At 28.1% G+C, this 27,554-nt stretch overlaps 2 protein-coding genes across 2 annotated transcripts in view; one reads left to right on the top strand and one right to left on the bottom strand.

Moving 5' to 3' along the window:
• LOC134831481 (anoctamin-8) overlaps positions 1–27,092 on the top strand; it is a 31,154-nt gene extending 4,062 nt beyond the window's left edge. The window contains exons 2-16 of the mRNA XM_063845216.1: positions 15,325–15,577; positions 15,636–15,807; positions 20,203–20,602; positions 20,668–20,759; positions 21,535–21,690; positions 21,879–21,944; positions 22,137–22,272; positions 22,335–23,053; positions 24,169–24,389; positions 25,006–25,119; positions 25,391–25,622; positions 26,318–26,428; positions 26,489–26,630; positions 26,691–26,827; positions 26,890–27,092. Coding sequence (XP_063701286.1) covers positions 15,325–15,577; positions 15,636–15,807; positions 20,203–20,602; positions 20,668–20,759; positions 21,535–21,690; positions 21,879–21,944; positions 22,137–22,272; positions 22,335–23,053; positions 24,169–24,389; positions 25,006–25,119; positions 25,391–25,622; positions 26,318–26,428; positions 26,489–26,630; positions 26,691–26,827; positions 26,890–27,000 — 3,062 coding nt within the window. The 3' untranslated portion in view covers positions 27,001–27,092. The remainder of the gene's footprint in view (positions 1–15,324; positions 15,578–15,635; positions 15,808–20,202; positions 20,603–20,667; positions 20,760–21,534; positions 21,691–21,878; positions 21,945–22,136; positions 22,273–22,334; positions 23,054–24,168; positions 24,390–25,005; positions 25,120–25,390; positions 25,623–26,317; positions 26,429–26,488; positions 26,631–26,690; positions 26,828–26,889) is intronic.
• LOC134830383 (tonsoku-like protein) lies at positions 5,182–10,965 on the bottom strand. The gene is made up of 4 exons (XM_063843847.1): positions 10,873–10,965; positions 10,390–10,813; positions 7,409–9,928; positions 5,182–6,565 (listed from the first exon to the last, which is right to left on the bottom strand). Exons 1-4 carry the CDS (start codon positions 10,883–10,885, stop codon positions 5,308–5,310), a joined length of 4,215 nt encoding a protein of 1,404 aa, XP_063699917.1. The 5' UTR covers positions 10,886–10,965; the 3' UTR covers positions 5,182–5,307.
• Positions 27,093–27,554: the final 462 nt, after the last annotated feature.

Genomic DNA, 27,554 nt, shown 5'->3' with positions numbered 1-27,554 from the left:
TAATAGGCAAAAATAAATCAAAACCGGATAAAAGGATTAATTAAAACATGTTTTTCACATATTCATGCGAATTTGATTAGAGAGAAATATGATAAATTGTTGTAAAATTTATCATCGTACCTACGATATAGACAAGAATTACGATTTTCATTATAGATAACATGCCGGATTCTACCATTTCGAGTAATTATTTAATGTAAGCAGGACTGGTACGAGTAATTTACTCGTGTCACATGATGAAAATCCTATGCAAACATGTTTAAAAGTGAAATTAATTTAGTCTTCATTTAGACAGATTTACATTTATAAATAGCGACAGGCGTGGAGACGTCTGGTTCGTGACATTGAAAAAAGGGTTGGAAACATTTTATAAATAAATAAATGGAAATGTATGGCAAACAAAACGTAATTACTGCATGTTGACAAACCTAATTAACATAATTGCGCTCATTAAATACTACTATAAAGTACAAATTATCGGTTATTGCATCAATTTGATATTGAGTTTCAATCGAGTTTGATTTTCTCTACAAGAAGAAATTTTTAGATTTTTTATTAGAAAATTTAATTGAAAATTTTTTCATAAAAAAAATTCTTTGATCTTTAGGTTAAGGTTAAATATCCGCAAGGTATTAATTTTCAAATAATGAACTTGAAAAGAAATTTTCTTCGAAAAAAATATTGAAAACCGAAGAAAATTTTTCTGTGCATATTTTCACTAAATCATAATCTTCTTTTGAGATTTTCTATTTTAGATAATAATTTTTACTGCAAAAACGTGTTCCATGAGAAAGAAGAATATTTTCGATTCTTTATATCAATTAATTAAGTTCGTCGTTACCAAGCAGCGTTTGAGAGAAAATATTTACAGGATTCTTTCTAAGAAATTTTCACGTTATTTTATTCTAATAGGAAACAAAATTTAAAGCTTTAATTAAAGAATTAAGGAAGTTTTTTAGTTTTCGAATCTTTTAGAAATTCTCTCATAAATTAAAAAAAAAAAATTTTTCAAAGAATTAAATTAATTTTTTTCTAAAAATATTTTTAAATTTAAAAATTAATTTTGAAATTTGCTCAAAAAAATTTTTTTTTTTTAATTTTTTTTTAAATTATTTTTTTAAAAATTTTTTTTAAAAATTTTTATTTTTTTTTTTTAAAAAATTTTTTTTTAATTTTTTTTTTTGCTCGAAACATAAAATTTTGAAGTTATTGACTTTTGGGTTAATTCATCGATGCTCATATTCATAAAAAAATACAAAAGCTTCAATGATGATACTCTCAAGTATCCCATTTTCTTTGTTACTCACCTACTTACGTCACACCAAAATCCTCTTACTTCCATTACACTTGATCGTTAACATGCGTATGATGACTCCAATAATAATAAATGTCATTATTATATTTTTTTCCTGCTACATTAATACCATTCGTTATTACTATTTTTATTAAAACACATGACATTGAGAGGGTTGTTGTTACTTACCTACCTCCATACTTGTTTCTAATGTGTTTGGGGACTTTATTACTTTCCGCTTTGGGTACTTTTTTCGCAATATTTATTAATTTATTGCAAGATCGATACAAAATTTGTTGCTTCTTCGTCAAGGTTAAGCAGCTTTGATTCTTCTGCAAAATTTTCCTCTGGGGTTTGTTTCATCTTTTGGGTCCACATTTATTATTTACTAAATTGACCATCTTATCGACGATGGAAATGGAGCTCATTACAACGGACAGCACGTTAACCTTTTTTTTGAAGAACATGTGCGAGAAATTTCTCAACTCTGACCTTTTTAAATATTAATTTTACTTGAGACATTTTTTTTCACTACTTTTTATCTCTCAACTGGGACATTCAAGAAAGTCATAAAGAACAGTTTATGAGGAAAATGTCTTTAATTTGATTGCATTTTAAAGCCTACTTCCTACCTTTTTAATGGAATTCTGCTGAGGTAGATTTTTTAAATAAAAAGATACTGATATTGTGTAAGGGTCTAAACGCGTAACTTTTTGACTTAAGGTTTTGTTACGTCAAAGAGAATCATCAAAATTTGCACTGGGATTTTAAAATTAGAGAATTTTTGTGAACTTTTCTTTTTACTTTTGAATATTTTTGTATGAATTAAACTTAAATTCTATACAAAAATATTCAAAAATAAGAAGAAAAGTTCACAATAAGTAAAAAAAATATTAAATCCCAATGCAAATTTTGATGATTCTCAAAAAAATTTTTGACGTAACGTAAAACCTTAAGTTAAAAATAAAAAGTTACGCGTTTGCTCAGTTAAAAAACTTACCAATAGACATTTTCTTTCCACGGATATGACGAAAGTAATTGAAGTAATTGATTCTCCTGCCAGCCAACATCGATCGTCTCGTCATCGATAAGACACAAACAAATATGACCATCCTTCATTAAATCAATCAACTTGTTTCTTGCCTTCTAATTTGTTTGTTTATTCAACCTAATAGACTTACTCAGAAAGAAAAAACGTTAATTTATTTATCTTGCCCAAGAAATCAATAAAAATTGAGCGAATCTAAAATGAAATAATTGACCGCAATTTTCGGCTTACAAAAACTTTTAATGGGTTCCATTAAATCGTTGTACATCATCGAACATCCTTCAAAATAGTAATAAATGCATCAATTTATCAAAAGTTCGATTTTTTTACGTTTGGAAAGAGGAACATCACCGAAAAATGTTCCAACATGGGAAATATCGACGACTAAAAGCAAAAGATGTAATCACATTAAATTGTCATTAGCTATACATTGGTATTGGTGTTTGTTTGGCAAACGAAACGAATAAACGACAGCAGCATGGCAGGCAGCAATATCAACATAAATTACGATATGTTACAATTTTTTACTATGTGAGGTATTTTCTTTTATGTGGTGATTGACATTGCAATGAAGGGAATTTTATTTTTATTGTTATAACATTTATGGTTGTGTTATAATAATGGAGTAGTAGTTGGAAATGGAGCGAAAACAACAAGGATGGCAAAGCGTTGTTGTGGGAAAAACTTACGGTTTTGCGTGAAAGGTAAATGGGAATTTGGAAATGTTTTGAATTTTTAAAGAAATGTCTTATTTTCTTGTCAATTGAACGGAAATATTTCAATTTTCGACGAAAATTTTTGATGAATTTATCAAAATGTGTATTTGACTTGACAATTCTTTAAAAAAATCACATGAACGGCGTATTTTGTGTTCAAAATATAGGACCCGTAAACTTCGTTCTACCTTTCAATATAAAATTTGCCCATGAAAGTATGCAATGAATATTACTCAACTGTTTTTAGCATATTTACTCAATTTTGCTCGTATTTTTGGTATCAAAACCTTCTCTTAGCTAAATTTGACATTCTACAAAAAAAATTAGAAAATTTCAATAAGCATAATTCGAGTTATAGCGTTACAAAATTTTATGAGATGAAAGTCAAAATTCATAAAAATTTTAAAATGTGATAATTTGAGCTCTTAAAAATCTTTTAAGAGAAGGTTTTTGGAACAGAAAAATTGAGAGAAATACCTTGAAATATTTTCTCAACTAAAACCAAATAAATTTTCCTTTAAATTTCGCAATGCAACGAAGCGAATCAGATATGCATGTCGAATCCTCTTTAACACGAACTGATCTAGCAAAATAATTGGCATCATAGCTCAAAGTTCACACAAAGCCATAAATCTTAACAAAAGTAAAGAAAATAAATGTTTGTGAAGAAAAGTTAAATTTATGGTCAAATTTGAATAAGAAATCAATATTTACCAATTTTTGGCCTCATTTCTTGCCTCTTTTCTGAACTAGTCTGTCATAAAAGTGAAAATTTCCTCTCCAAATCCATATTTTTCGTTGACAAATTGCTCCGCAACAATTTCCTCCGTAACTTGTCCACATCCTTGAATTAATATTCTTAAAACATGCAAAAACTCAACACATCACAACAAACAAAAACAAAAATCATCATACTTCTTCTCTTGATACTTGTACATTATCTTGATTTGACCCACTTTAATGCTTATCTTCATGCATATTCATATTCATTGTCTTCACGTGGATGCACACTTTTTCTTCTCTTTTTTTTTCTGACACGGTAAAGGCGTCACATTACGCTTTTTTGCAATCAGCGAAGAGAAAAAAAACTTAACAAAAGGTGCGTTTTTTCACTAAAGGAGATTTGCATAAAAATTATTTCTATTTAGAAAAAAAAAAGAAATTAACATTAAAGTTTCAAAATTTAAAAACTGATCAAAATTTAAATAAATTATATATTAAAAAAATAAATATTTTTGATTTATATTTTTATTTTCTAAAACTTAAATTTATTTTCTTAAAACTAAATTAAAGTTTGAAAAAAATCATAAAAATTTTTTAAAAACTAAAATTTATTTTTTAAAAGGGATATTTTATATTCAAAATAATAAAAAAAATATAAAAAAAATTAATTAAAATTATTCCCTATAAATTTTTATTAAATTTGAGAAAAAAATCGTATTTTAAAATAAAAAGATTTTTCAGTTTAAAAAAATAATTAAAAATTATTGAAAAATTTTTATGATTTTTTTCAAGCTTTCGTTTAACTTAGCTGTTTGAAAATTATTTTATTTTTTATAAATCGAATATTTCGAATTTTTATTAATTTAAAATTTATTTAATTTTTTTTTTAATTAAAAATTGAGAAATTTAAAATTTTGGAACATTTTTGAACCTTTTTGTGAAATAATTAAAATTTAAATAAAAAAAAGTTGAAAAGTTTTTATCAACTTGTTTTTTTTTTTTTAATTTTGATCATTTATAGAAAATGTTCAAAAATGCACCAAAATTTCTTTAAATAGTTCTTAATTTAAAAAAAAATAATAAAGTAAAAAATAAGAATAATAAGAATAATAATAAGAAAAAAGTCAAAAATGTCAATTTAAAAAATTTCCGTTAAAAAATTTGAAAATCGCCATTTCCGCTAATTCAAAAAAAAATTAAAGAAAAAAAATAGTTTTTTGTTCAGAAAATTTTTCATTAACTAAAAACTCTTTTATCACGTGAAAATTTTTTTCTTCAATGTCAATAAACAAAAAATGATGATAAAAAATGATGCGCATAAAAGTTGAATAAAAGAAAAGAAAAAAATGAAAAAGGACATTCAACAATTTTTTAAAAAATTACTCAAAAGAGACAAAAGAAAACTATTCATGATTAATTTATTATATTTACACAAAATTGATTTGAACGATGGTCATTCTATGAACTAACAAAAAAAAAAACAATCAAAAAAACGAACGAAACGAGAAAAAAAAATCCAACAAAAATTAATCTGTTGTATCAAGAACAAATGCCGTCAGTTGGAATTTATTAACTTTCACATATCCAACTCTGTTCTTGCTTTTTCTCGTGTTTCGTGCGGCGGCGGCGGCATCATCGCCGTTATCATCGTCGTCATTGTTGTTGTTGTTGTAGCAATCATCCCATATCTTCCGCATGTATTTCTCTTGTTGTTCGCGTTCCATTGGATTAGTGATGTTTAATGTTAATTCCATATATTCCGGCAGTGATAGGTCTGCGGTTGAATTAACATGCGGCAGCGACGGCGATGGAAGGAGATTTTGACACCCGTTGAGATAAATTTTCCGGAGTGCGACGTTTCTCATGAAAAATTCAAAGGAGGTCGAGGTGAGCGATGAGTTGTGCGATAAATCGAGCAAATTAAGGCAGGTACATGACGAAAGCAATTCTCGTATCACGTCATCCGTTAAAGTGTTTGAGGCGAGGTAAAGTTCCTCGAGTTTGGCGAACGGAGAGACGAATAACGGGAACCAATTTAACGAATTATTGCCCATGTTATTGAGTTTTAAGACTTTTATCCGTTCTCTATTGATATTTTTGGCGATAAAATCCAAACTTTTTCTGTCCAACGCGTTTTCACTGAAGTCCAAATGAGTTAATTTCGATAAAATTGTCGGATTTCCTTCGATAATTTTGATATCACAAGCCGCCATTGATAATTTTGTTAAATTCGGGCACCAAAAAGGCCCTTTTTCGAAGAGAACTTTCACTCCGTCGTTGCCTAAAGGATTAAAATCCAACGTCAGACTCGTTAAATTCTCCAAAACGATCGAATTTCCCGTCAAAGCTTTGATTCCATCAACTTCGATCAAATTCCCGCTCAATCTTAGGTCTTCCAAAGCCTTTAATTCTCCCAAAACTTCTGATAAATGCTTCAATCCGCTGTTTTGTAAGCAATTATTGTCGAAATTCATAAAAACGAGTTCAGTTTCTTGCTTTATTGCATTCGAAATTGGTTGAATTTCGTCACTTGTTAACATCAAATCCTCCAAATTCAGTCGTTTGCTTGACAAAGATTGCTCGAATGCGTTAATGACGTCTTCTAAGATGGGAAATTTCAGTTCTTGACAAGCAGCGCGATAGCGATTCATCAGGGAAATTGTGTTGAATTTTAATATACGAGCTCCGACTTCGGTAGCGGTGAAGACAATCGCAAGGGGATCCGTTGTTTCGACAAGAGCGTTGTCCAAAGTTATACGGATTTCGGGTGAGCGACCAAATAAACTAAAAAAAAAAGTAAATAAAAATTTATTACAAAAATCAAATTTAATTAAAAAAAAATTAATTTAATAAAAAAAATAAAATTAAATAAAAAAATAAATTAAAAGAATTAATTTAGGTATGCTCAAAATTTAATTAAAAAAAAAAATAAATAAAAATTTAATTTTTTTTTTTGGAAAATTATATAAAAATTAATAAATATTTTATAATTTGAAATTTTATTCAAAATATTTAAAAAAAAAAAAATATTTGAGATGTAAATTCAATCATTTTTAGAAAAATATTTTAAAAATTTAGACATTTTAGTTAAAAAATTTTTTTAATTATTTTTTTTATAATTTTTTCTAAATTAATTTTTAAATATTTTTTTTTTTATTTAAAATTAAAATAGTTATCTGGAAAATTTTATTATGATAAAAAAAATAACAAAAATCTTTATTTTAATTTAAAGTTATATTTTTAAAAATTTTTCTAAGTACTTTTATGTTCAAAAATTTTTAAATAAATAAAAAAAAATATTGAAAAATATAAAATAAATAATAATTATTTTTTAAGGTTTGAATTTCACTTGAAAAATTTTTTAATTTATTTTTTAATAATTTTTTTCAAATATTTTTTTTTTAATTATTTTTTTTTTAAATTATTTTTTTTAAATAATTTTTTTCAATAAAAAATAATTTTTAATTTAAAATTATTTTGTAATTTTAATAATTATTTTTCTTTTAAATTTTTAAAAAACTTTTATTAATGTTTTTTATTTTTTTAATAGCCAAAAAGTTTAAAAATAATTTAAAATTATTTAAAAAATTTTTTTTCAAGAATTTTTCTAAAATAAAATATACTCACTTGGAATAACGCCTCTTAACCTCATTCACGAGCCACTCAACATCCAAATTATCAATTTCCGCAACTTTCACAGGCACTGAAATCAATTCATCTGCAATTTTCACAACTATCGTCTTCAATCCCGTTACAGGCGCAACAACTTTAACAGGACTCGGACTCGCATAAATAACCGGAAAATGTTCATTTATCGTCGAATCTGGCAAATTATCTCCTTTTCTCGGACTATCGCTTCTCCTGAGGGAAAATCCGCATCCCATTAGCGACGTTTGTCTCTTAATTGGATTCGATTTGCGTGGCGGCGTCTTTTGCTTTGCTGTACTTTGCCACAATGGAACGTCATTTTCATCCGCAAATGCATCAAAATTATCCACAGAATCCCAATCCGCAAGATCATCGATCGTCGAATCGATTTCCTGACTCGGAACTTTTTTCGTTGGCGATGCAAAAGACGTGCTGCGACGAAAATTGTCTTTGGCTCGTGGTAAAATCGGTTCCTGAATAATTTTTTGCTTTTTTCGATTCGGACCTAAGTCATCTTCTAACCAATCATCGTCGAGATTTGTCGTCGAAATGAGCGCAGATTGCTTTCTTTCAGTCGATTCCGCCGAATATGGCGAATAATTGTTGCTGGAATGGGGTTTTCTGAGTTTTGACATGACTTCTTTGTAATCGGAACGTGCTCGTTTTTGCTCCGAAAGCGTTTCCGACGATTTTGTCGGTACTAAAGACGTGATTTTTGAAGTATTTGACGAAAATTCAACCTCAGAATCATCATCCGAGGAAATGTCGAGACCTTTTCTGATATTTCGCACTTTCGGTGTGTGACGAGAACCTGAACTGCTTGTGCTTCTGACTTCCAAATCCTTAAAACTGCTACTTCTGGACAACGAAAGTCGCTTTTTTGTCTCTGAATCTTTCGAAATATTCAAATTTCCCGTTTTTTCCAAGCTATGTTTGATCTTGTGATGCAAATTTTTGTACAAATTCTCCTCGGCGGCAGTTAATCCAACAGCATTTTCTCGCCAAAGCTCCAACGCATGCAAGGCAGAGTCCCCGTCATTCGTTTTCATCGTTGGATCTGCACCCCGTTCCAATAATAACTCCACAATTTCCAAATTTCCGTTGCTACAAGCGTCATATAAGGGTGTCACGCCATCGCATTTTGTGCCGCCGCGATCATTAATGCCTCGATTCGCCCCTCGAGTGAGCAATTCTTCGACAATTTCTTTGAAACCGTGATTACAAGCTTCATGTAAGGGTATCCAGCCCGCATTATCGCGCACAATAAGTTCATGTCCTTGGTCCAAAAGTTGCCGAACGAGCGTTAAATTGCCCGAAATGCACGCCAAATGCAACGGAGTCTCGCCTTTTTGGTTTCGTTTCATCTGGAGATTAATTCCTGTCCTTTTTCTTCGTTCCACGGAGCGTTTTTGGTCATTTCTTTCCTCATCATCGCTTTGAAAAAGTTCATTCAAGTCGATATCGTGACCAATATCGGGCGTATCAGGCTCTTCTTCTGCTAAAATTTCCTCATTTTCGAACAAATTCTCTAAATTTTTCACTGTGAAGCCGTTTTCGAGGATTTCTTGTGCCACAATTTCTTCTTGGTCGATCATTCCGTGCTTTCGACACAACTGAAGGAGTTTAAAAATGACTTTTTTCGCCAAAAAATCGTCATTTGTCGTTTTTGCGAGTGTCAAAGCCTTCCTCAAAGTCTCTTCGATCTCGAAAAAACTTTTTCCCGCCAATTCTTGAACTTCAGCGATGCTCACGAGAGTGTCACAAGCCTCTTTTGGGTTATTTTCGATGAGTTCATGCTCTTTTTTCATATAAGTCAAGGCCAAATTGTATTGTTTGTTGTCCCTATAGGTCTGATAAAGACTCACGTAGATCGGCACCAACTCCTTTGACGAAACGCCATCCAGTTCCGCACATCCCAACATCTTCAGGTAATATTCAATCGCTTTTCCGTAGTTGCCAAGTTGACACCAACCGTCGCCAAGTGTCTCATAAAGCCCCTTTTGAACTTCATATTCCTGCGAATCCGAGTTCAGAAGTTCGTCTTGCGCTTTTTCGACGGCAATTAACGTTTTGAGCTGCTTTTCGATCGTTTCTTGCAAAATTTTGTCGTTGCCGGATTTCATTTTGAACGCTTGCACGAGAGATTGTTTCGCGCTCCGGATATCGCCGATTTTCAACGAGACATCTGCCTTCATCTGCAGTACTTCGCAGGATTTTTTTGTCTTTTCGGGGAGGCGTTCGGCAGTTTGCATCGCTAAGTTGAACATCAAGAGGGATTTTCGGGTGTCGCCGGTTCGAAGACTGTGCATTAAGCCTGCTGACGTGTAACATTGGTACAAAAGTTCGTGCAAGTCGAATTTTTTGGCAATTTGAATGGCGGTTTGCATGTGTTCTGCTGCCTTTTCGTAATCTTCGCAATATTCCTTGCAAACGCCGAGATTCAGGTAGATGCGGGCCTCCATGTCAGCTGCTTGGAAACTGCCAATTTGCTTTTTTATCCTGAAAAAAATTTAAAAAAATTTGAATTTTTTTATAAAAATTAAGATTTAAAAAACAATAAAAATTAAATTAATTAATAAAAAAAATTATAATTAATTAATTCAAAATTTATTTTGTTTAAAAATAAAAAAAAAAAAATTTAAAAAAAAAAAAATTAAAAATATTAAAATTAAAAAAAAAATAGTTTAAAAAAATTATAAAAATTACAAAAATATATAAAATTATTAATAAAAAATTTCATTTGATTAAAATTAATTATTGATTAATTCTAAATTTAATTTTTTGAAAAAAAATTTAAAAACGTAATTTTCATGAAAAAATATAAAAATAATTTTAAATTAAAAATTTTTATGAAAAATTATAAAAATATTAAAATCTTTCATGAAAATCTATTAAAAATTTGCTTAAAAAATTCATAAAAAATTAAAATTTTTGATCAAAATTACTTAAAAAGCACTTACGAGTTACACGCCAAGGCAGCTCGAAGAAACGCCTTTTCCGCTTCATTGATAATTTTCTGTCTTTTTGGTCCCTCATCCTCACTCTGCCCGTGAACCAAGTGAATTCGAGCGATTGTGGCATGCGCTCGTTGCTCCTCGACTTTGTTCTTTTCATCCACGGCAGTTTTCAAGTAATTCGTAGCGAATTTGAGGGCAGCTTCGTACTCTCCTTGATACATCAACATCTCGCCAATCATTCTTTGAGCATGCCCTGCTTCCATTTTCATGCCGAGAGCCTTGTATGCCTCGAATTCATCCTTAAATTGCGCAATTGCTTGCTCGTAATCTCCGTTGTCGCAGTAAAGAGCTCCTAACTTGTTGCTGAACTCGGCAATCGTACGCCAATTGTGGTCTTTTTGGGCTTGTCGCTTCTTTTTTAGTAATTCTAAAAAGATTTTTTTGAAAGTTATTCGAAAATGTTAAAAAATTTAATGAAATTCTTACTTTGTTCGTCCATAATTCTACAAAAAATTGAATTTTTCACAAAAAACGTCTCCTAAAGTTTCGATAAAAGTCAAAAAATAAATTAAATAATCATCTTTTCAACTTAAAATTAAATAAATTCGGTCAACAAAAATATTTCACAACAATTCGGATTTGTTTTTCTTTCACTTTCGCGCCATACTGTCAAAAATTGACGTAAAAATGAAACATTTTTTTTTGAAAGTGAAACTGGAAAATGGAACAATAACGGCTTTGAAGTCAGAATTCACATAAAATTTAACAAAAAATTGATCAAAATTACAAAAACGATTAAAGTTAAGATAAAATTTGAACATTTTTTCACCAAAACAATTTTGTCTAATTTAAGAAAGAATTTGTTGCGTGCACAAAACTCTAAATTTTTATCGTTTAAACGTTTTTTAGTTCATGCAACAAATGGCAACAAAACATGAATGAGGAAAAAAATTCATTTAACTTCGGTGAAAAAGTTCAATTGTTATTTCTCAGTCAATATAGAAGCAAAATTTAAAAAAAAAAAAACAAAATGTTCAAGGGCAACTGAAGGTTAAATTTTTGTTGAAAAAAAAAATTATAACAAAAAAAAATTAAATTTAAAAAATAATTTTAAAAAAAATTAATATGAGGAAATCAAGTAATTTTTTCAAATTTAATTAATTTTTAATTTAAATTAATTTTTAATTTAATTTAATTTTTTAAATTAATTTTTAAAATAATTTAAATTAATTTTTAAAATAATTTTAATTTAATTTTTAAAATTATTTAAAAACAATTTTTAAAATAATTTTTAAATTTAATTAAATTATCATTAAATTTCAAATTTTGAGTAACAATGAACTTGACTTTTACGAAAAATTACTAAAAACGTAAAAAATTAATTTTAATAAAAATTTTGATTATTTTCGCATTATTTTTAATTAATTTATTAATTGATAATTACTAAAAAAAATAAATAAAAAATATTTACAGAAAATTATAAATTAAAGATACTAAAGATAATTATATATAAAATATTAAAGATAATACTAACGAAAAAAAAAATTAAGCTTCAAAAATATTTTTTTTTATTTTACATTTTTTTAAATCTTTTTTTGAACTGTAAAAAATTTTTTAACAGTAAAATTTAAATTGTAAAAATTTATTCTAAAAAAATTTTTAACCAATTCAACAGTTCAATAATTTTTCCTCTTGAACAAATAAAAAAAAAATTATTAAACGATTTCAATCTTATTCATATTTTTTCTTTCGGAAAAAAGGTTCAACTTTTGACCTATTGCAATAAAAAAAACTACTTAACAGAAACCTTCAAACTTTATTCCCAAACAAAGTCAATATTTGTCGTCGATCTTCTTGACAAACGATACAAAGACTTTTTCTCTTCAAATCCTTTAAATCTACTTTTGTAATTTATTACCTTTTTCTGCTGAATTGATTCGTATTTGACTCGAACTGAACTGTGACAACAAGAGACACTCATCCACATAAAATAAAGTAAAAGTTGACATTGAAAAGAAAAAACTTTCTTGATTGATTGAAATTTTTATATATTTTTATTGCTTACTTTGCTCTACTTCGTCTAAAAATAAATTTTAGCTTAGTTATTTGTTTTTACATTGAAAAAAATGCGAATTTTGTTCAATGAATAGAAAGAACTTTTTCATCATTATTATTATTATTATACTCAAATGAGCCATTAACATGCAATTTAAAGTAGGAAAGAGTTGGAAAGTTATGTAATCATGACGTCTATAATTCCACATGATGATTCAATAGAAAAAAAGAACCAGTCATCTCCATTAAGAAAAATTATTTTTATGAGTTTTTCTGAAGCAGAAAGTCATTAAAGGAGGATTTGCTTCTAAAATTGAAACACATGAAAAGTAATTAAAATAAAGCTTGAACAATAAGTAGGACAAAAAAATATTTTTTTTAGCTTAGAAATGTGTTTAGAAAGAAACAAAAAGAGGGAAAAACAGTAAAAACAAAGATAATTATAAATACAAAAGAAAACAGAAACAAAATGCAATTAACTTTCCAACACGATAACAGTTTGCCAATTTGTATGTCTCTGGCATCCTTCCTTTGAGTCATCGTAAAATTGCACCTTCATAAAAATTAAAAGCATAAATTGAAAGTGTTTTCTCGTGATATATTTTTAATTTTTGTTGCTTTTAAATTATGACAAAAGTTTGTGCTTGAACTACTTAAATAAAGAGAGAAATATGTCGACCTCTTTTGACTTTTTCCTTGCAAATGCGTGTCACTCATAAAAACGTAAAACCGCACAATGTGACGTGAAATGAAGAGTTCAAGTACTAAAAGTTTAAATGTGCATGCATAATGAAAAAGCGAAATAAAAAAAAAGAGTGAAAGAAAAAAACCACTTTGAGGACTTCTCTCTCTTGATAAATGTCTGTGCTTACAAGTTCAAAACGACATTCATTAATCATATCTGTGGGAATTCAAGGCTTTCTAACTCGCAGACGAAGAAAGCAAAAGAGACTCTCAAGAGGCACGAAAACAGAAGAGACAAGAGAAGAGGAAGAAGAAGAACCTCTAAAAGAGAAAAAAAGAACATAAGTGGTTAAACTTACTCCTTTACCTCAACTTATAGCGCGCGATGGATGGCAGCGACAGTAAAGTGCTATCATTTATTACTATTGTATATGCATCGTAAAATATTGAAGGATAAAATGATACTTGAAAGCTGTTGTTATTTTTTTTTGCTTCGCATTTTTTTATGCTTTAACTTCACAATGTTAGCTGCCTGAGCAATAAATTTTAATTGTCGACCACTTATAAAAATCCGGCAGCAGCAACAATGAAATTTTATTTTGTATTCCCTCTAGCATTGAGAAATAACAGAAAATTATAAACCAAACAAGAGGAAATGGTTCTTTCCTTATAAATGATGTGCTGTGCCATTAGATGAGATAACGATGAATAAAATAACTTATTTTCTGTGATGACTTTCCATTCACGAGTATAAATAATATATAATAAAAATGAAAAGAAAATATTGTGACGAAGGTCAAGTTTGTATGCTATACAATTTGAACATTTTTTTATAATAATAAGTAATAAGATTATTGATTTGAATTTCATTTGGAACGTTTGCATTTGAAGAAATTTGTAAGAGTATAATAGATATTTTAGGGAAGAGATGTTACAGATATTTGAAGCAACCGGTTTGTGAACCGAAATGAGTTTGATGTCTTTTAAATTCAAAAGTGTCAGAACAAGAGTTTAAGTTCTTGAGTCATTGAGATTTTTCTATTAAAAAAATTAGTATGAAGTATTGAGTTGCAAGTTGATCTAAGTATTCACAAGAAAAATTTTGTCTAAACATCTTAAAAATTTTTTATAGGACATAACGATTCTTCAGGTATTTGAAATTTATCTAATGGATCCTCAGAATACTTTTTTGGAATGTACACAGAACACATTTTCGTGAAGTAAGAAGTATTAGAGTCGAAGAACTTTCTATATATTCGTTATGAGAGGATCTTTTTATAAGTATTTGAAATCTGTAAATGTTTCTCTTCTGGTGAATTTCTTTATGGTCTTCGATCATCCATAATCCATAGTTCTTAGATCGTCATAAGTTTTAAATTGATATCCATTTATCCATCCTTCGATTTTCAGAATTAAAGTTTTCAGTAAACAGTTTGTCATCCTTACAATTTTAGAAGTTTTATATACTTATACTTTGCAAGAGTATACTCAAAAGGAAGGTGCTCAGACATTTCGTCCACGGATTCTTTTGTCTTAATATAAGAAACGAAGTCTTTTTTAACTCCAATGCTCGAATTGCTGAAATTCTATTGACTCTTTGTTATCAATTTTTGTTACAAAAATTTTATCTACTTACAAATCATTGAAAGCAGCTTGACAAAATCTGAAACATAATAATTTTCAAAAATTAATTATATGAATTAAAATGTAAAAACCTGTAATTTTTTTAATGAGTCCATCGGTTTGTTCTAACCCGTTTCTCCATGCCTCACTAAATTTTACATTTTTTCCATTATATAAGTCCCTCGAGCTTTGTCGTTAGCTACACGGTTGAACTGAAAATCGGTTCAGGAAATGATATTAAGCATCAAAAATATAAATTATGGCCTTTGTTCGGCATCATCGTGTCCTATCTAGATTCCATTAAAATATCATTAATAATAGAAAAGTGTTTCCTTTTGTGTTACCTCTGTGCTCTACATTTTGTCTGTTTTCTGTAAAAAAAAAAAATATTGTATAAAAAAGTACGATAATCTGTGAGTGAGTAATATTCATGAAATGGAAAAATAACGCACGAACAAAAGAAAATGTCATGCTAAATTCCCATTATAATTCACACAAAAACGAAAAATAAAAATGTATGCCGCTAAAAAAAAGTGTCAAAACTTACGAATTATTTTATCCTGTGTTTTTTTGTAGCTTCCAGACTAATACGACGTCGCGTTCCCGCAGCAGGACATCTCATGACACCTCGCAGACTATGGCTCAACAAAATCCCAACGCAATGCGATGTCGTGATAGAATTTCCCGAAGATGCGCCCGACGATGTGCTGCGTTGGCTTCTGGGTCGAATCCGTGGACCACTTCCAGAAAATCTCGGCTTATCAACGCATGTCCGAGCACACGAAAGTACAAAACGAACGGCATTTTATATCAGTGCACCGAATTCAATGTAAGTCTCTCTTTTTCATTTTACTAAACTGCAAAAAAAAACAATCGATTCTCGTTAGTTTATACAAAGCAGCTGAAGAAGCCCGATTACCAAAACGATTACGTTCCGACTTGGGTGGTGCCTTAAAAGAGTTTACAAAGCGCGAAAGTCATTGTTTCGCCCAAACAAAAGATGCCGAGGGGAATAGCACGTTATTCACGTCACAGGAAAGGCAATGGCTCGTTTTACAGGTAATTTGATGATAACACGACTCTTCTACATTGAGAGGAAAAATCAATTTTAAACTGCAGCAAATTTTAATAACATAAAAAAAATCGTAATGCAATTTGGCAAAGGCATTTCCGGAAGATGCGGGAAATTTAAAAAAATATTAATTTGATTTTTTTTTGATCATTTGAAAAAAAATAAAACATTTCCTAAAAATAAAAAAAAAATAAAATGAAAAAATGTTTGTAAAAAAATAGTAAATAATTAAATTAAATAATTTATTTAAAAAAAAAAATTTTGAAATGAAAATTTAAATATTTTAAAAATTTTTAATTATTTTTTTTTTGTTAATATTTAATTTTTTTTTTAAATTTTATTCTTAATATTTTTAATTAAATTTTTTAAAAATATTTTTGTTACATTTTTCAAAGATCCTTAAATTTTTTTATTTAACTTTTAACAAATTTCAAAGAAAAATCAAAATATTTTTTATTTCACTTTTCCCGCATCTACCCGCTTTATGTAACCGAAGCGCGATACGGATTTACAATTATTATAATGTGATACATTGCGTCAACGCCGGTGCCAAATGTAATAAAATGTGAATTACAGACGCAATAAACTTAATAAGGCTAGACGATCCCGTAATTGCATTAATCCGATAGAGTACTTGTTTTGACGGGAGTAAGAAGATAGACGGCTCCATAGTTTGTTTTTTTTTACTAAAAAGGTGAAAATAAATCAGATTTAAAACTTTTTTTTATCGATTTGCGTGAAAATGAGATCATTGACTTCGAATAAGGCACAGAGATTATCAGACATGATAAATGGCAACACGCATCAGTAGCTTGCTTTTTAAGGACATGACATTTCAGAGTCTCATTAATTATTTCTTCAACTTACGTAAGGCTTTTAAGCTTCTTTGTGGTAAAGTATATTTACAAGCTTAATAGAAGCAAAAGTTGAAAGAGGATAAAGGCTTTAGAAAATTTTTGATTTTCTAAAATTAATGAGCAAATATTTGTATTTTGATGTTTCTGAGGTTCTTAAGCTTAAAATTCATCAAAAATTACAAAAAATGTCTTCGGAAGTCTTTTTGATGGATCTCAAGCTTGAAAATTTAAAAATAAAAAGTAAAAAATAGAGAAAGTAGTCGTCTAAAGAACGACATACTATACCGCATTTCGATGTTATATATCTACGCTTTTTTGTACTCCTCATTTTACAATTTCGTACTCCTCATGACCCTTTTGCAATTTCATACACTTTCAAAACAAAACTATGTCAAAGAAAAAATTTTTTTTCAGTTTCAATTTTTTGGCAGTTTTGAGTTATAAAATGATTAAAAATGATAAATTAGAGCTCTCTGATAAATTTTTATCCATTTGGAGCAAGATTTGACAAAAATTCCTTTGACATAGTTTTTGACACAGTTTTTGATTTGGTTTTGCTCTTGATTTAGTTTTCAAAACAAAACTATGTCAAAGAAAAATTTTTTTTTCAGTTTCAATTTTTTGGCATTTTTGAGTTGTAAAATGATTAAAAATGATAAATTAGAGCTCTCTGATAAATTTTTATCCATTTGGAGCAAGATTTGACAAAAATTCCTTTGACATAGTTTTTGACACAGTTTTTGATTTGGTTTTGCTCTTGATTTAGTTTTCAAAACAAAACTATGTCAAAGAAAAAATTTTTTTTCAGTTTCAATTTTTTGGCAGTTTTGAGTTATAAAATGATTAAAAATGATAAATTAGAGCTCTCTGACAAATTTTTATCCATTTGGAGCAAGATTTGACAAAAATTGCTTTGACATAGTTTTTGACACAGTTTTTGATTTGGTTTTGCTCTTGATTTAGTTTTCAAAACAAAACTATGTCAAAGAAAAATTTTTTTTTCAGTTTCAATTTTTTGGCAGTTTTGAGTTGTAAAATGATTAAAAATGATAAATTAGAGCCCTCTAACAAATTTTTATCCATTTGGAGCAAGATTTGACAAAAATTCCTTTGACACAGTTTTTGACACAGTTTTTGATTTGGTTTTGCTCTTGATTTAGTTTTCAAATCAAAACTATGTCAAAGAAAAATTTTTTTTTTCAGTTTCAATTTTTTGGCAGTTTTGAGTTGTAAAATGATTAAAAATGATAAATTAGAGCCCTCTGACAAATTTTTATCCATTTGGAGCAAGATTTGACAAAAATTGCTTTGACACAGTTTTTGACACAGTTTTTTCCTCTTGATTTAGTTTTCAAAACAAAACTATGTCAAAGGAAAAATTTTTTTTCAGTTTCAATTTTTTGGCAGTTTTGAGTTATAAAATGATTAAAAATGATAAATTAGAGCCCTCTGACAAATTTTTATCCATTTGGAGCAAGATTTGACAAAAATTGCTTTGACACAGTTTTTTTGCTCTTGATTTAGTTTTTAAAACAAAACTATGTCAAAGGAAAAATTTTTTTTCAGTTTCAATTTTTTGGCAGTTTTGAGTTGTAAAATGATTAAAAATGATAAATTAGAGCCCTCTGACAAATTTTTATCCATTTGGAGCAAGATTTGACAAAATTCAAAAGTTTGAAAATGATTAAAAATGAAAATTCGACAAATTTTTATCCATTTGGGAAATGCTTTTGGCAAGTTTTTTCCTCTTGAAAAAAAAAAAAATAATAATTCAACTCACCTGTTAAAATATGTTAAAAATCTGCCCCGTGAAAATTACTCCGCATAAATAATTTGTTTAAATATCACCCAACTGACCCACATTAAAAGGTAAATTCCGCCAACACACTTCGAAATTTGCTACTTTAGTCACCCGCTTTATTGTATCACAATATTGCACTCACGTAAAAAATGTAAATAAGTTGTGTTTTTCTGACATGCCTGAAACAATAACTATAAATTATGCAGTAAAAATATCTCGTCTATGGAATATCGCTTTGGAGGTGTCATAGTGTTGTTATCGTCTGCAATAATAACGCACAGCGAACACAAAAAAAAAATAGAGAAAGAAACAAATATTTTATCGCTGGAGGCCCGTCTATTTCCTACCCACACACTCGGATTGCTCGCGATCGTGACTTGTACGGAAAAACTTTTGCTGAATGATTAGGTATTCATTGCGTCTCTTCTCTTCTTTTTTTTGCGAAGGAAGAAATGTTTGCATGGCATACCGAAGGAGAGATAGTCAAAGGCATAAATTAACATTTTTTATTTATCTAGATATTTATTTGTAATTGAGTTTGTTGTTTTTTTGGACATTCGCATTTTAGTTTCAAAACAACCCCATTTAATTATTGTTCGTTTTGTTGGCGTTTCATCGACCTTTATCGCTTATACATTTTTTTTTTAGTTTCGTCTATTAACTTTTATTTTTGTATCGTCCCTCCAATAAATTTATTCAGATTAAATCGATTTTCTTGCGTTTCACGCGATCTCTTTTGTTTTTCTCTGCCTCTGTTCTCTCTTTCTCTCTGTCGCGCTCTCAAGTTTTTTTTTCGTACCGCATTTCGAAGAAAAAATGCGGTATTATGCGGTAGATTTTGTCCTTGGAATAAAATGCTCCTCATTGAGGAGTATAAAAAGGTAAAATAATTGAATTATTTTGGGAAACTTTCAACTTTAAGTAATGAGGAGTATGAAATTGTAAAGTGAGGAGTAAGAAAATGTGCGAAATCACTTTTTTTATAAAATTTTTATCAAAAATAGCAAAAGGATCAAGAAGCATTTAGAAATTTTTAATAGAAAACCTTTTCAGGGCACAAGAAGTAAAAAAAAGTAGAATGAGGAGTACAAAAATGTGAAAAATTTGTGTTTTCAATTACTTTTTTTAAAAATTCATTCGAAATTTTAAAAAATTAAAAATTTTTGGCATGAGGAGTATAAAAATGTGAAAAAAATTTTTGTTTTAAATTATTTTTATTGAAAAATTCATTCGAATTTTTAAAAAATGAAAAATTTTTGGCATGAGGAGTATAAAAATGTGAAATTTTTTTTTTAATGAAATTTAAAGAGAAAAATTAAACTAAAGTAAATTCAAGATTCAAATTTTAATAGTAAAATAATGTTTTTTTTAAATTATGAGGAGTACTAAAATTTAAAATTTTTCTTTGAGGAGTTAAATAATGTGAAAAATTGTTTTAAATGAAATTTAATGCGAAAAATTAATTTAAACTAAAATTAGGGTAAATTACTTAAAAACTTGAGTTAATTTAAATTTTTTTTAAATAATGAGGAGTAATAAAATTAAAAAATTTCTTTGATATTTGAGGAGTAAGAAAATGTGAAACTCATAAAAATGCGATAAAGTTGATTTTTCCAAGAAAACTTTTCAATCCAATTTTTATTTATGCGACTTTTGTAATAACAAAAGAAAAAACCAAGCGAAAGTGAAAATCCCATACGACAAAAACTTTCAATTTATTGCAGGTTCTACAAGGCTTACGTGCATGCAGCGACGATCTCCATATCTTGCAAGGTCGCGCAAATGTCGAGGAAGGTCAGAGCATCGTCGCAGCATGGCAGGACTCTGGCTTGATTGTTCAAATATTTCCGTTGCACGAAACGAGCACCCTAACGCAACTCCAACAAAGTTGGGTGAGAAAAATGTTTGCGCCCCAACCACTTGACGACATTGCCGAATACTTTGGCGTAAAAGTGGCTTTGTACTTTGCCTGGCTCGGACATTACACATGTGCGTTATGCGTGCCTGCGGTACTCGGAACCATTCTGTGGGCGGGATTATGGGGACGAGGGCAGACAGCACAAGACATTGGACATATTTTATTCTCGTTATTTAATGTTACGTGGGCGAGCGTGTATCTGGAAGGTAAGCAAAAAAATACAAGGCGACTCCATATATTTTTTTTTGTATTAAAAAAATGTTTTTTTTAGCATGGCGACGATATTCAGTTGAATTATCGTTTCGATGGGGAACGTTATCGACACCGCCTGAGTTGTTAGAACCTCCAAGACCTCTTTATAAGGTAAGTTTAAATTTAAAAAAAAAAAAAAAAAATTAAAATTTAAATTTCTTTACCGATTTTCTATTTTTTTACAATTTTTATTTAATTATAAAAATTAATTAATTAATTAAAATAAAATTCAGAAAATTTTTAATTCATTCATTCAATTTAATTTATTTATTTATTTATTTTTTTTTAAATGGTCTAAAAATATTTTTCACAAATTTATGATCTTTTAAAAAATTATTTTTTTTAAAAATTATTTAAATTTTTTTTTAAATTTTCTATTATTTTTTTTATTGATTTTTATTGATTAAAATACAAATCTAAATTTAATTTAAGAAAATATATTTTAATTTTTTAAAATAAATAAAAAAATAAAATTAATTTTTTTAAATTAAAATTTAATTAATTTATTATTTATTTAAATATTTATTTAATTTATTTAAAATGAATAATTTTTGAAAATTTAAAAAATTAAAATTTATTTATCAAATGAATAATTTTTGAAAATAATATTTAAATTAATTTTTAATTAATTTGTTTAAAAATTAAAATTATTTAATTAAAAATTAATTTAAATAATTTTTTTAGTAATAAAAAATAATTAATTAAAATATAAAAAAAAATAATTTAAAAAAATAAAATAAATATTTAAATTTTTATAATTTTTTTAAATAAATTTTTTAATAATTTTTTTTTTAAATTAAATTAAATTATTTTTTTTTTTAAAATAAATAAAATTATAATATTAAATTATTTTCAAAAATAATTTTTAAAAATAATTTTTTTCCAGGGCCCATTGGAAGAAAGTCCCGTAACAGGTCGATTAGAGCCCCGTGAAGCGCCAATCTGGCAACGAAGAGCCTTTCGTTACTTAGTTAGTTTTCCCATTATCGGTCTTTGTCTCGTGGCTGTTTTTGTCGTGATGTTTTTAATGCTCAGACTTCAGGTAAGTCCCTTACTTTCCCCCTAAAATTCTCGTAGAAGTTCTATTTTCTTCACATTTTTTTCCAAAAAAAATTTCAAAATTAATTAAAATTTTTTTAGTTTGCTTCTCATAAAAATCAAAGATAGAATTTCTATCAAAGCACTCGCTTGCACAATCTCATAATTTAAAAAAAATTCGAAAATTCACAGGATTGGCTTGACAACACATTACCAACCACGGGCATTTGGTCATGCATGTGCATTAGATCACCAAAGGTTCAAATTTTATTTGCTTTATTATTCAAAAAAATTGCAAAATTTCTCATTTTTATCATGCTTTAAAAATCACGAGAGCACTTTTATCGTTTCTAAAGCGAAAATTTCTTCATAAAAGTGCACTCAAGTCTCTTTTTTAATTAAAAAAATTATTTTTTGAAGATTTTTTAATGAAATTTTTAATTTTTTCAGGATTGGTGGGACGAAAAACTCCCCGAAACTGGAATAATTAGCTGTTTAAGTGTCATTCCCAAAGTATTACTTGCCGGAGCAATAACTCTCATGGATGAGGCTTATTATAAACTTGCTGTGTGGTTAAATGACAGAGGTAATTTTTCAATATTTTTTCAACTTTCAACATTTTTATCTAATTTTTCGTCATTTTTTCAGAGAATTATAGACTTCAATCGAAATACGAGAATCATTTGATTGCAAAAGTGGCACTTTTTCAGTTTGTCAACTCGTTTCTGTCCCTTTTCTACATCGCATTTTATCTGCGCGACGAGGAAAAGCTCAAGGAACAACTTGCAGGTCTTCTGATTTCGCGTCAAATCATCGGAAATTTGCGAGAATCAGCTTGGCCTTACATCGTCGAGCAATGGAAGTTGGCAACGTTGAGTTTTAACATGTGGGGTGCTTTGAGTCCGTCACAGGAAAAGCCTCCAATCGATATCGGAAGTGAAACGAAGAAGAACGACAGTCCCGAAAAGGCAGCAGAACCATCGCAAACTCCAAAACGATCCATTGGGCAGGCAGAAATCGAAAGTTCGTTGTACAAATATGACGGAACGTTCTCGGATCATCTTGAAATGTTGGTTCAAATGGGATACGTTGTGCTTTTTTCGTCGTCATTTCCGTTGGCGGGATTGTGTGCATTGGCGAATAATATTTTGGAGATACGTTCGGATGCGTTTAAGTTGGCTCATGTGCATCAGAGACCGTTTGGGCAGCGAGTTGCGAATATTGGCACGTGGCAAAATGCGTTGGGGATGTTGGGATTGGCAGCTGTGATTGTTAATTGTGCGTTAATTGGGATGTCGGGACAAGTTTCGCGATTGTGGCCCGGATTGACATCGACTCAGACTGTTATTTTGATTGTTACGTTGGAGGTAAGTGAGAATTTTTATTAATTTTTAATAAATTTCAAGCCTGAAATGATTCATAAGATTTTTTAAAAATTATTTTGGTTGAAATTTTTAATATTATAAAGGAAATAAAAATTTAAATAATTTTTTTATCACAAATTTTAAGCTTGAAAAAATTATTTTCGTAAAAATTTTTCATATTTTGAGTAAAATAAAAATTTAAATAATTTTTTATCACAAATTTTAAGCTTGTAAAAATTATTTTCGTTAAAATTTTTCTTATTTTGAATGAAATAAAAATTTAAATAATTTTTTTATGATAAATTTTAAGCTTGAAAAAAATTTTTTGTTAAAATTTTAAATATTTTGAATGAAATAAAAATTTAAATAATTTTTTTATCACAAATTTTAAGCTTGAAAAAATTATTTTCGTTGAAATTTTGAATATTTTAAATGAAATAAAAATTTAAATAATTTTTTTATCACAAATTTTAAGCTTGAAAAAATTTTTTGTTAAAATTTTAAATATTTTGAATGAAATAAAAATTTAAATAATTTTTTTATGATAAATTTTAAGCTTGAAAAAAATATTTTCGTTAAAATTTAAATATTTTAAATGAAATAAAAATTTAAATAATTTTTTTATCACAAATTTTAAGCTTGAAAAAATTATTTTCGTTAAAATTTTAAATATTTTGAATGAAATAAAAATTTAAATAATTTTTTTATGACTAAAATTTTAAGCTTGAAAAAAATTTTTTGTTAAAATTTTTCATATTTTGAATGAAATAAAAATTTAAATAATTTTTTTATGATAAATTTCAAGCTTGAAAAAATTTTTTTGTTAAAATTTTAAATATTTTGAATGAAATAAAAATTTAAATAATTTTTTTATCAAAATAAATCAATTTAAATAAATATTTTTGGCAAAATTTAAGCTAAAAAATTATTTTTATTAAAAAAAATTTTTTTTTCCAAATTTTTAAAATGTTAAAAATTTAAATAATTTTTAATTGAAATGATAATTTTCATTAAAATTTAATTTTTTTTTAAAAAAAAAAATAATAATTTTTTAATTTTTTTATCACAAATTTCAAGCTTAATTTTCAAATTTTTGATAAAAATTTCGTCTTTTTTAGCACATCATGCTCGGTTTACGTTCCGCTCTCACCTGGATCCTTCCCGAACTCCCCTCATGGCTTGCAGTTGAAATTGCCAAGGCCGAAAATTGTCGTCGTGAAATGCAATGCAAGGGCCCATCGCCGAAAGCCTCGCCTCCATCGCCGCCCTCATCAACTTCTGTCTCACAAGATCAATCAACTCCCGATCACATTGATCGAAATGAAGTTTTTCTCGAAAGGTAAACATTTTTTTTTCATTTTTATTGTTTTCCATCAAAATCAACTCATTTTCCGTAACAGTACCCAACCTAGAATAGAACCCATTCCCCGTAAAGCTTCGAACCCGATGACCTACCATTTGCGCGACATAATTTCCGGCGAACGCGAGTCCCGACGAAGTGTCGACACGGATATGACGCGCAGCGTAACGCGAGAATTGACACCCGATTCGCCCGTTTCTCAAGTAAGCTTCAGGTTTTTTGTGGGAAAATGAGATTTTAAGGCTTGATTTTTACAGACAAGCACCGTTTGCCTGAAGCAAGAATCTCCGACACAAAAAACGTTGCTACAACAGGGTCAAACCTTGTCACAGGATGCTTCGCCGCAAATGTCTGGGTATGGCAAAAGGCCTTTTTTCTCTGAGATTTGAATTTTTTTCACATAATTTTTGCATCTTTTCAACATTTTTCGATATTTTTTTTGAAAAAATTGCATCAAATTTTGTCTCATACAATTTTACACACAATTTTTCGTTTGAAAATTGCACGGAAACTTGTTAAAAATTTTGCTTTTCTCATGAATTTCTTTGAATTTCTCTAAAAAAAAATACTTTTTGACTTATAAATATTTTCATAGTGCATGTAAAATAGCGAGTACTAAAAAATTCCAAATGCAGCTTCCCGAAATACCACCATTTAGAGGGCAATTTAGCTCGCAATTCCACTTGAATGAGAAGAAATTTAGCACAGGGTAGGATATTTCTATTAAAAAGTAGATTTTTTGACTCTAGCTTGAATTTTTTGTTCGATTTTTAGCTGAAAAAAATTTTATTTTGTAAAAAATTTAGAAAATTTTGCGATTTTTCTTAAAAATTTGTAGTTTATAGCACTAAATTAGCGATTTTTGGTCAAAAATTTGTCATTTATATCAAAAATTTTTCTTCGCTTTTCCTCTTTTATGATCTTCAACCTCACACAACCACACACCTTGTCGCTTTTCCTTCTGCCTACCAAAAAAAAAGCTCACAATCCTCAAGTTCAAGTAAAACTGGTTCACAACCAATGCAGATCCCGGAAATACCGCCCTTCGTTAAGAAGGCTCATCAGCAAAGTACCATGTCCTTGGTGAGTCACATGCCGAGTCAATTAAGTCAGTCACGTCAATCAGATGCCGGCTCAAAAATTCCCGAAATACCGCCCTACGATCCGAGTGTGCCGAAAAGGTCGAAGGATTGGACTCCGTTGCCCATTGATGTGAGATTTTTTCTTAAAATATTTATTTTTTAAGCGAAAAACTTCACTTTTTATCTTTCTTGACGTAAATTTTTATTGAAATTTATTTTTTTTTAAATAATTTAAAATTAAATTTTAATTTTTTTCTTTTTTTTTTTAAATTAATTTTTATTTATTTTTAATTACGAAAAAAATTATTCTAAATATTTATTTATTTATAAAAATAAAAAAAATTATAAATAAAAAAAAATTGTAGAAAAATAAAAAAAAAATAAATTTAATTTTTAATTTACTTCATATCAAGTTAAAATTAAAAATTAAATTAAATAAATATTATTATTATGAAAAATTAATTTTAAATAATTTAATTTAAATAATTATAAATAAAATATTAAATTAAATAATTTAATTCAAATTTAAAATTACTTTTATAATTTAAATTAATAATTAAAAAAATTAATTTTATTTAATTAATTAAATTAAATTAAAAAAAAATTAAAATTAAATTGTTGAATTAAAAAAAAATGAAAAAAAAATAATTTAATTTAATATAATTATAAAACTTAATTTTAAAAAATTTATTAAATTTTATTAATTTAATTTAATTAAATTAAAATAATTTTTAAAATAATTAAAATTGATGAAAAATGAAATTATTAAATTTTTTCGCTTGATATCAAAAATAAAAAAATTAAAAATTAATTATTATTTTTTAGACTGAACATCACTTGACAATTGGACCAAGCGGCGGCGCAGAATGGATTCGCCGCATGAAAGGCAATGAACCGATTTCGCTACACAAAAGCACTGAATGTATAGTTGCTAAGGTAATTTTTTTTTAATTTTTTTTCTAAAAATTTTATTAAAAACTTTGAAATTTTCAACAGGAACAAACCACCGAATCTGATCAACCTGAAATAAACGTGAGACCTGTACCATCAATGCTTAATTTAATGAAGCCCGAAGATATTGCGAGCACGAGTTCGCATACAGCTACCACCCCAAAAGCTCTTTCAGAAGAAGAAAAAGGTCTGAATCTTAAAATTTTTTCATAAAAACCCGAAAAATTTAACATTTTAATTTTTTTAGCGGCTGAAATTGCTGCGAAAAAATCACGCCTTAAACAAAAACTGGTCAAGAGTGCGCGATCCGTTGCCATTTTCTCACTAAAACTCAAAGAAAGACGTGCTCGTGAAGCCGAACGATTAGCTCAAGAAACTGCTGATGTAAGAAAATTCCGTCAAAAAATAATTTTTATTTATTTTTTTAATGTTTTTTTGCGAAACAGGTCCTAACAGCGCCCGCTGGCTGTGGAGAACTCGACGCAATTCCAATAGAAAAGTTGCTCCAAGTGAGTGACGTCATGAATGCACGACATCAACAAGGCTCAGGAATATAAAAAACAAAAAAAAAATCAATTTATATCGCATTTTAAAATGGAATTTTATCTATTGTTGGCTGTTATTCATCAGCTCAAGTCTTTCTTGCATTTGATTTTTTTTTTCGCAAACAATTTAAATCAAGATATTCAATCAAAAATAGAGAAAAAAATATTTTCTAATATAAAAAAAATAGAAACAATGAGACTTTTTGTCCTTTCAGTCTTGAACAAAGCTTTTATTCATCATAATTTTAATAAAAATACGTAAAAAAATAAAAAAGCAAGAGAAAAAATATAAAAATGCTGCTTTAGTGCCTATAAAAAATATAGTTTTAGAATATGTAAGAATGTCAGATGATATCAGAGGAAAATATTGGAAAAGCGCTTTTAAAATTATGATTTGTAATTTATTTTGTTGCTTCATCTCTTTTTTGCTAAAGGGACGCAAAATTGTGATAATTTATCATTTTTTTTCTTTCATTTGATTTGAAACTTAGATTTGAGAGAATTAAATAGGACAAAAATGCAATAAACAAAATATTGAAGATAAGTGGCAAAAAGCCAAAAAATGC

This window comes from Culicoides brevitarsis, chromosome 2 (genome assembly GCF_036172545.1).
Source record: "Culicoides brevitarsis isolate CSIRO-B50_1 chromosome 2, AGI_CSIRO_Cbre_v1, whole genome shotgun sequence".
Lineage (NCBI taxonomy): Eukaryota > Metazoa > Arthropoda > Insecta > Diptera > Ceratopogonidae > Culicoides > Culicoides brevitarsis.
The sequence above is the reverse complement of the archived record's forward strand: the minus strand, read 5'-3'. Positions and strand labels throughout refer to the sequence as shown.

What these genes read in the sequence shown, in the direction of transcription:
- LOC134830383 (XM_063843847.1), bottom strand. An exon ending in GCTGCCTTGGCGTGTAACTC is followed by an intron (nt 9,929 to 10,389) that starts GTAAGTGCTTTT and finishes AATTTTTTTCAG; the next exon opens with GATAAAAAAGCAAATTGGCA. An exon ending in GTTAAGAGGCGTTATTCCAA is followed by an intron (nt 6,566 to 7,408) that starts GTGAGTATATTT and finishes TTTTTTTTTTAG; the next exon opens with TTTATTTGGTCGCTCACCCG.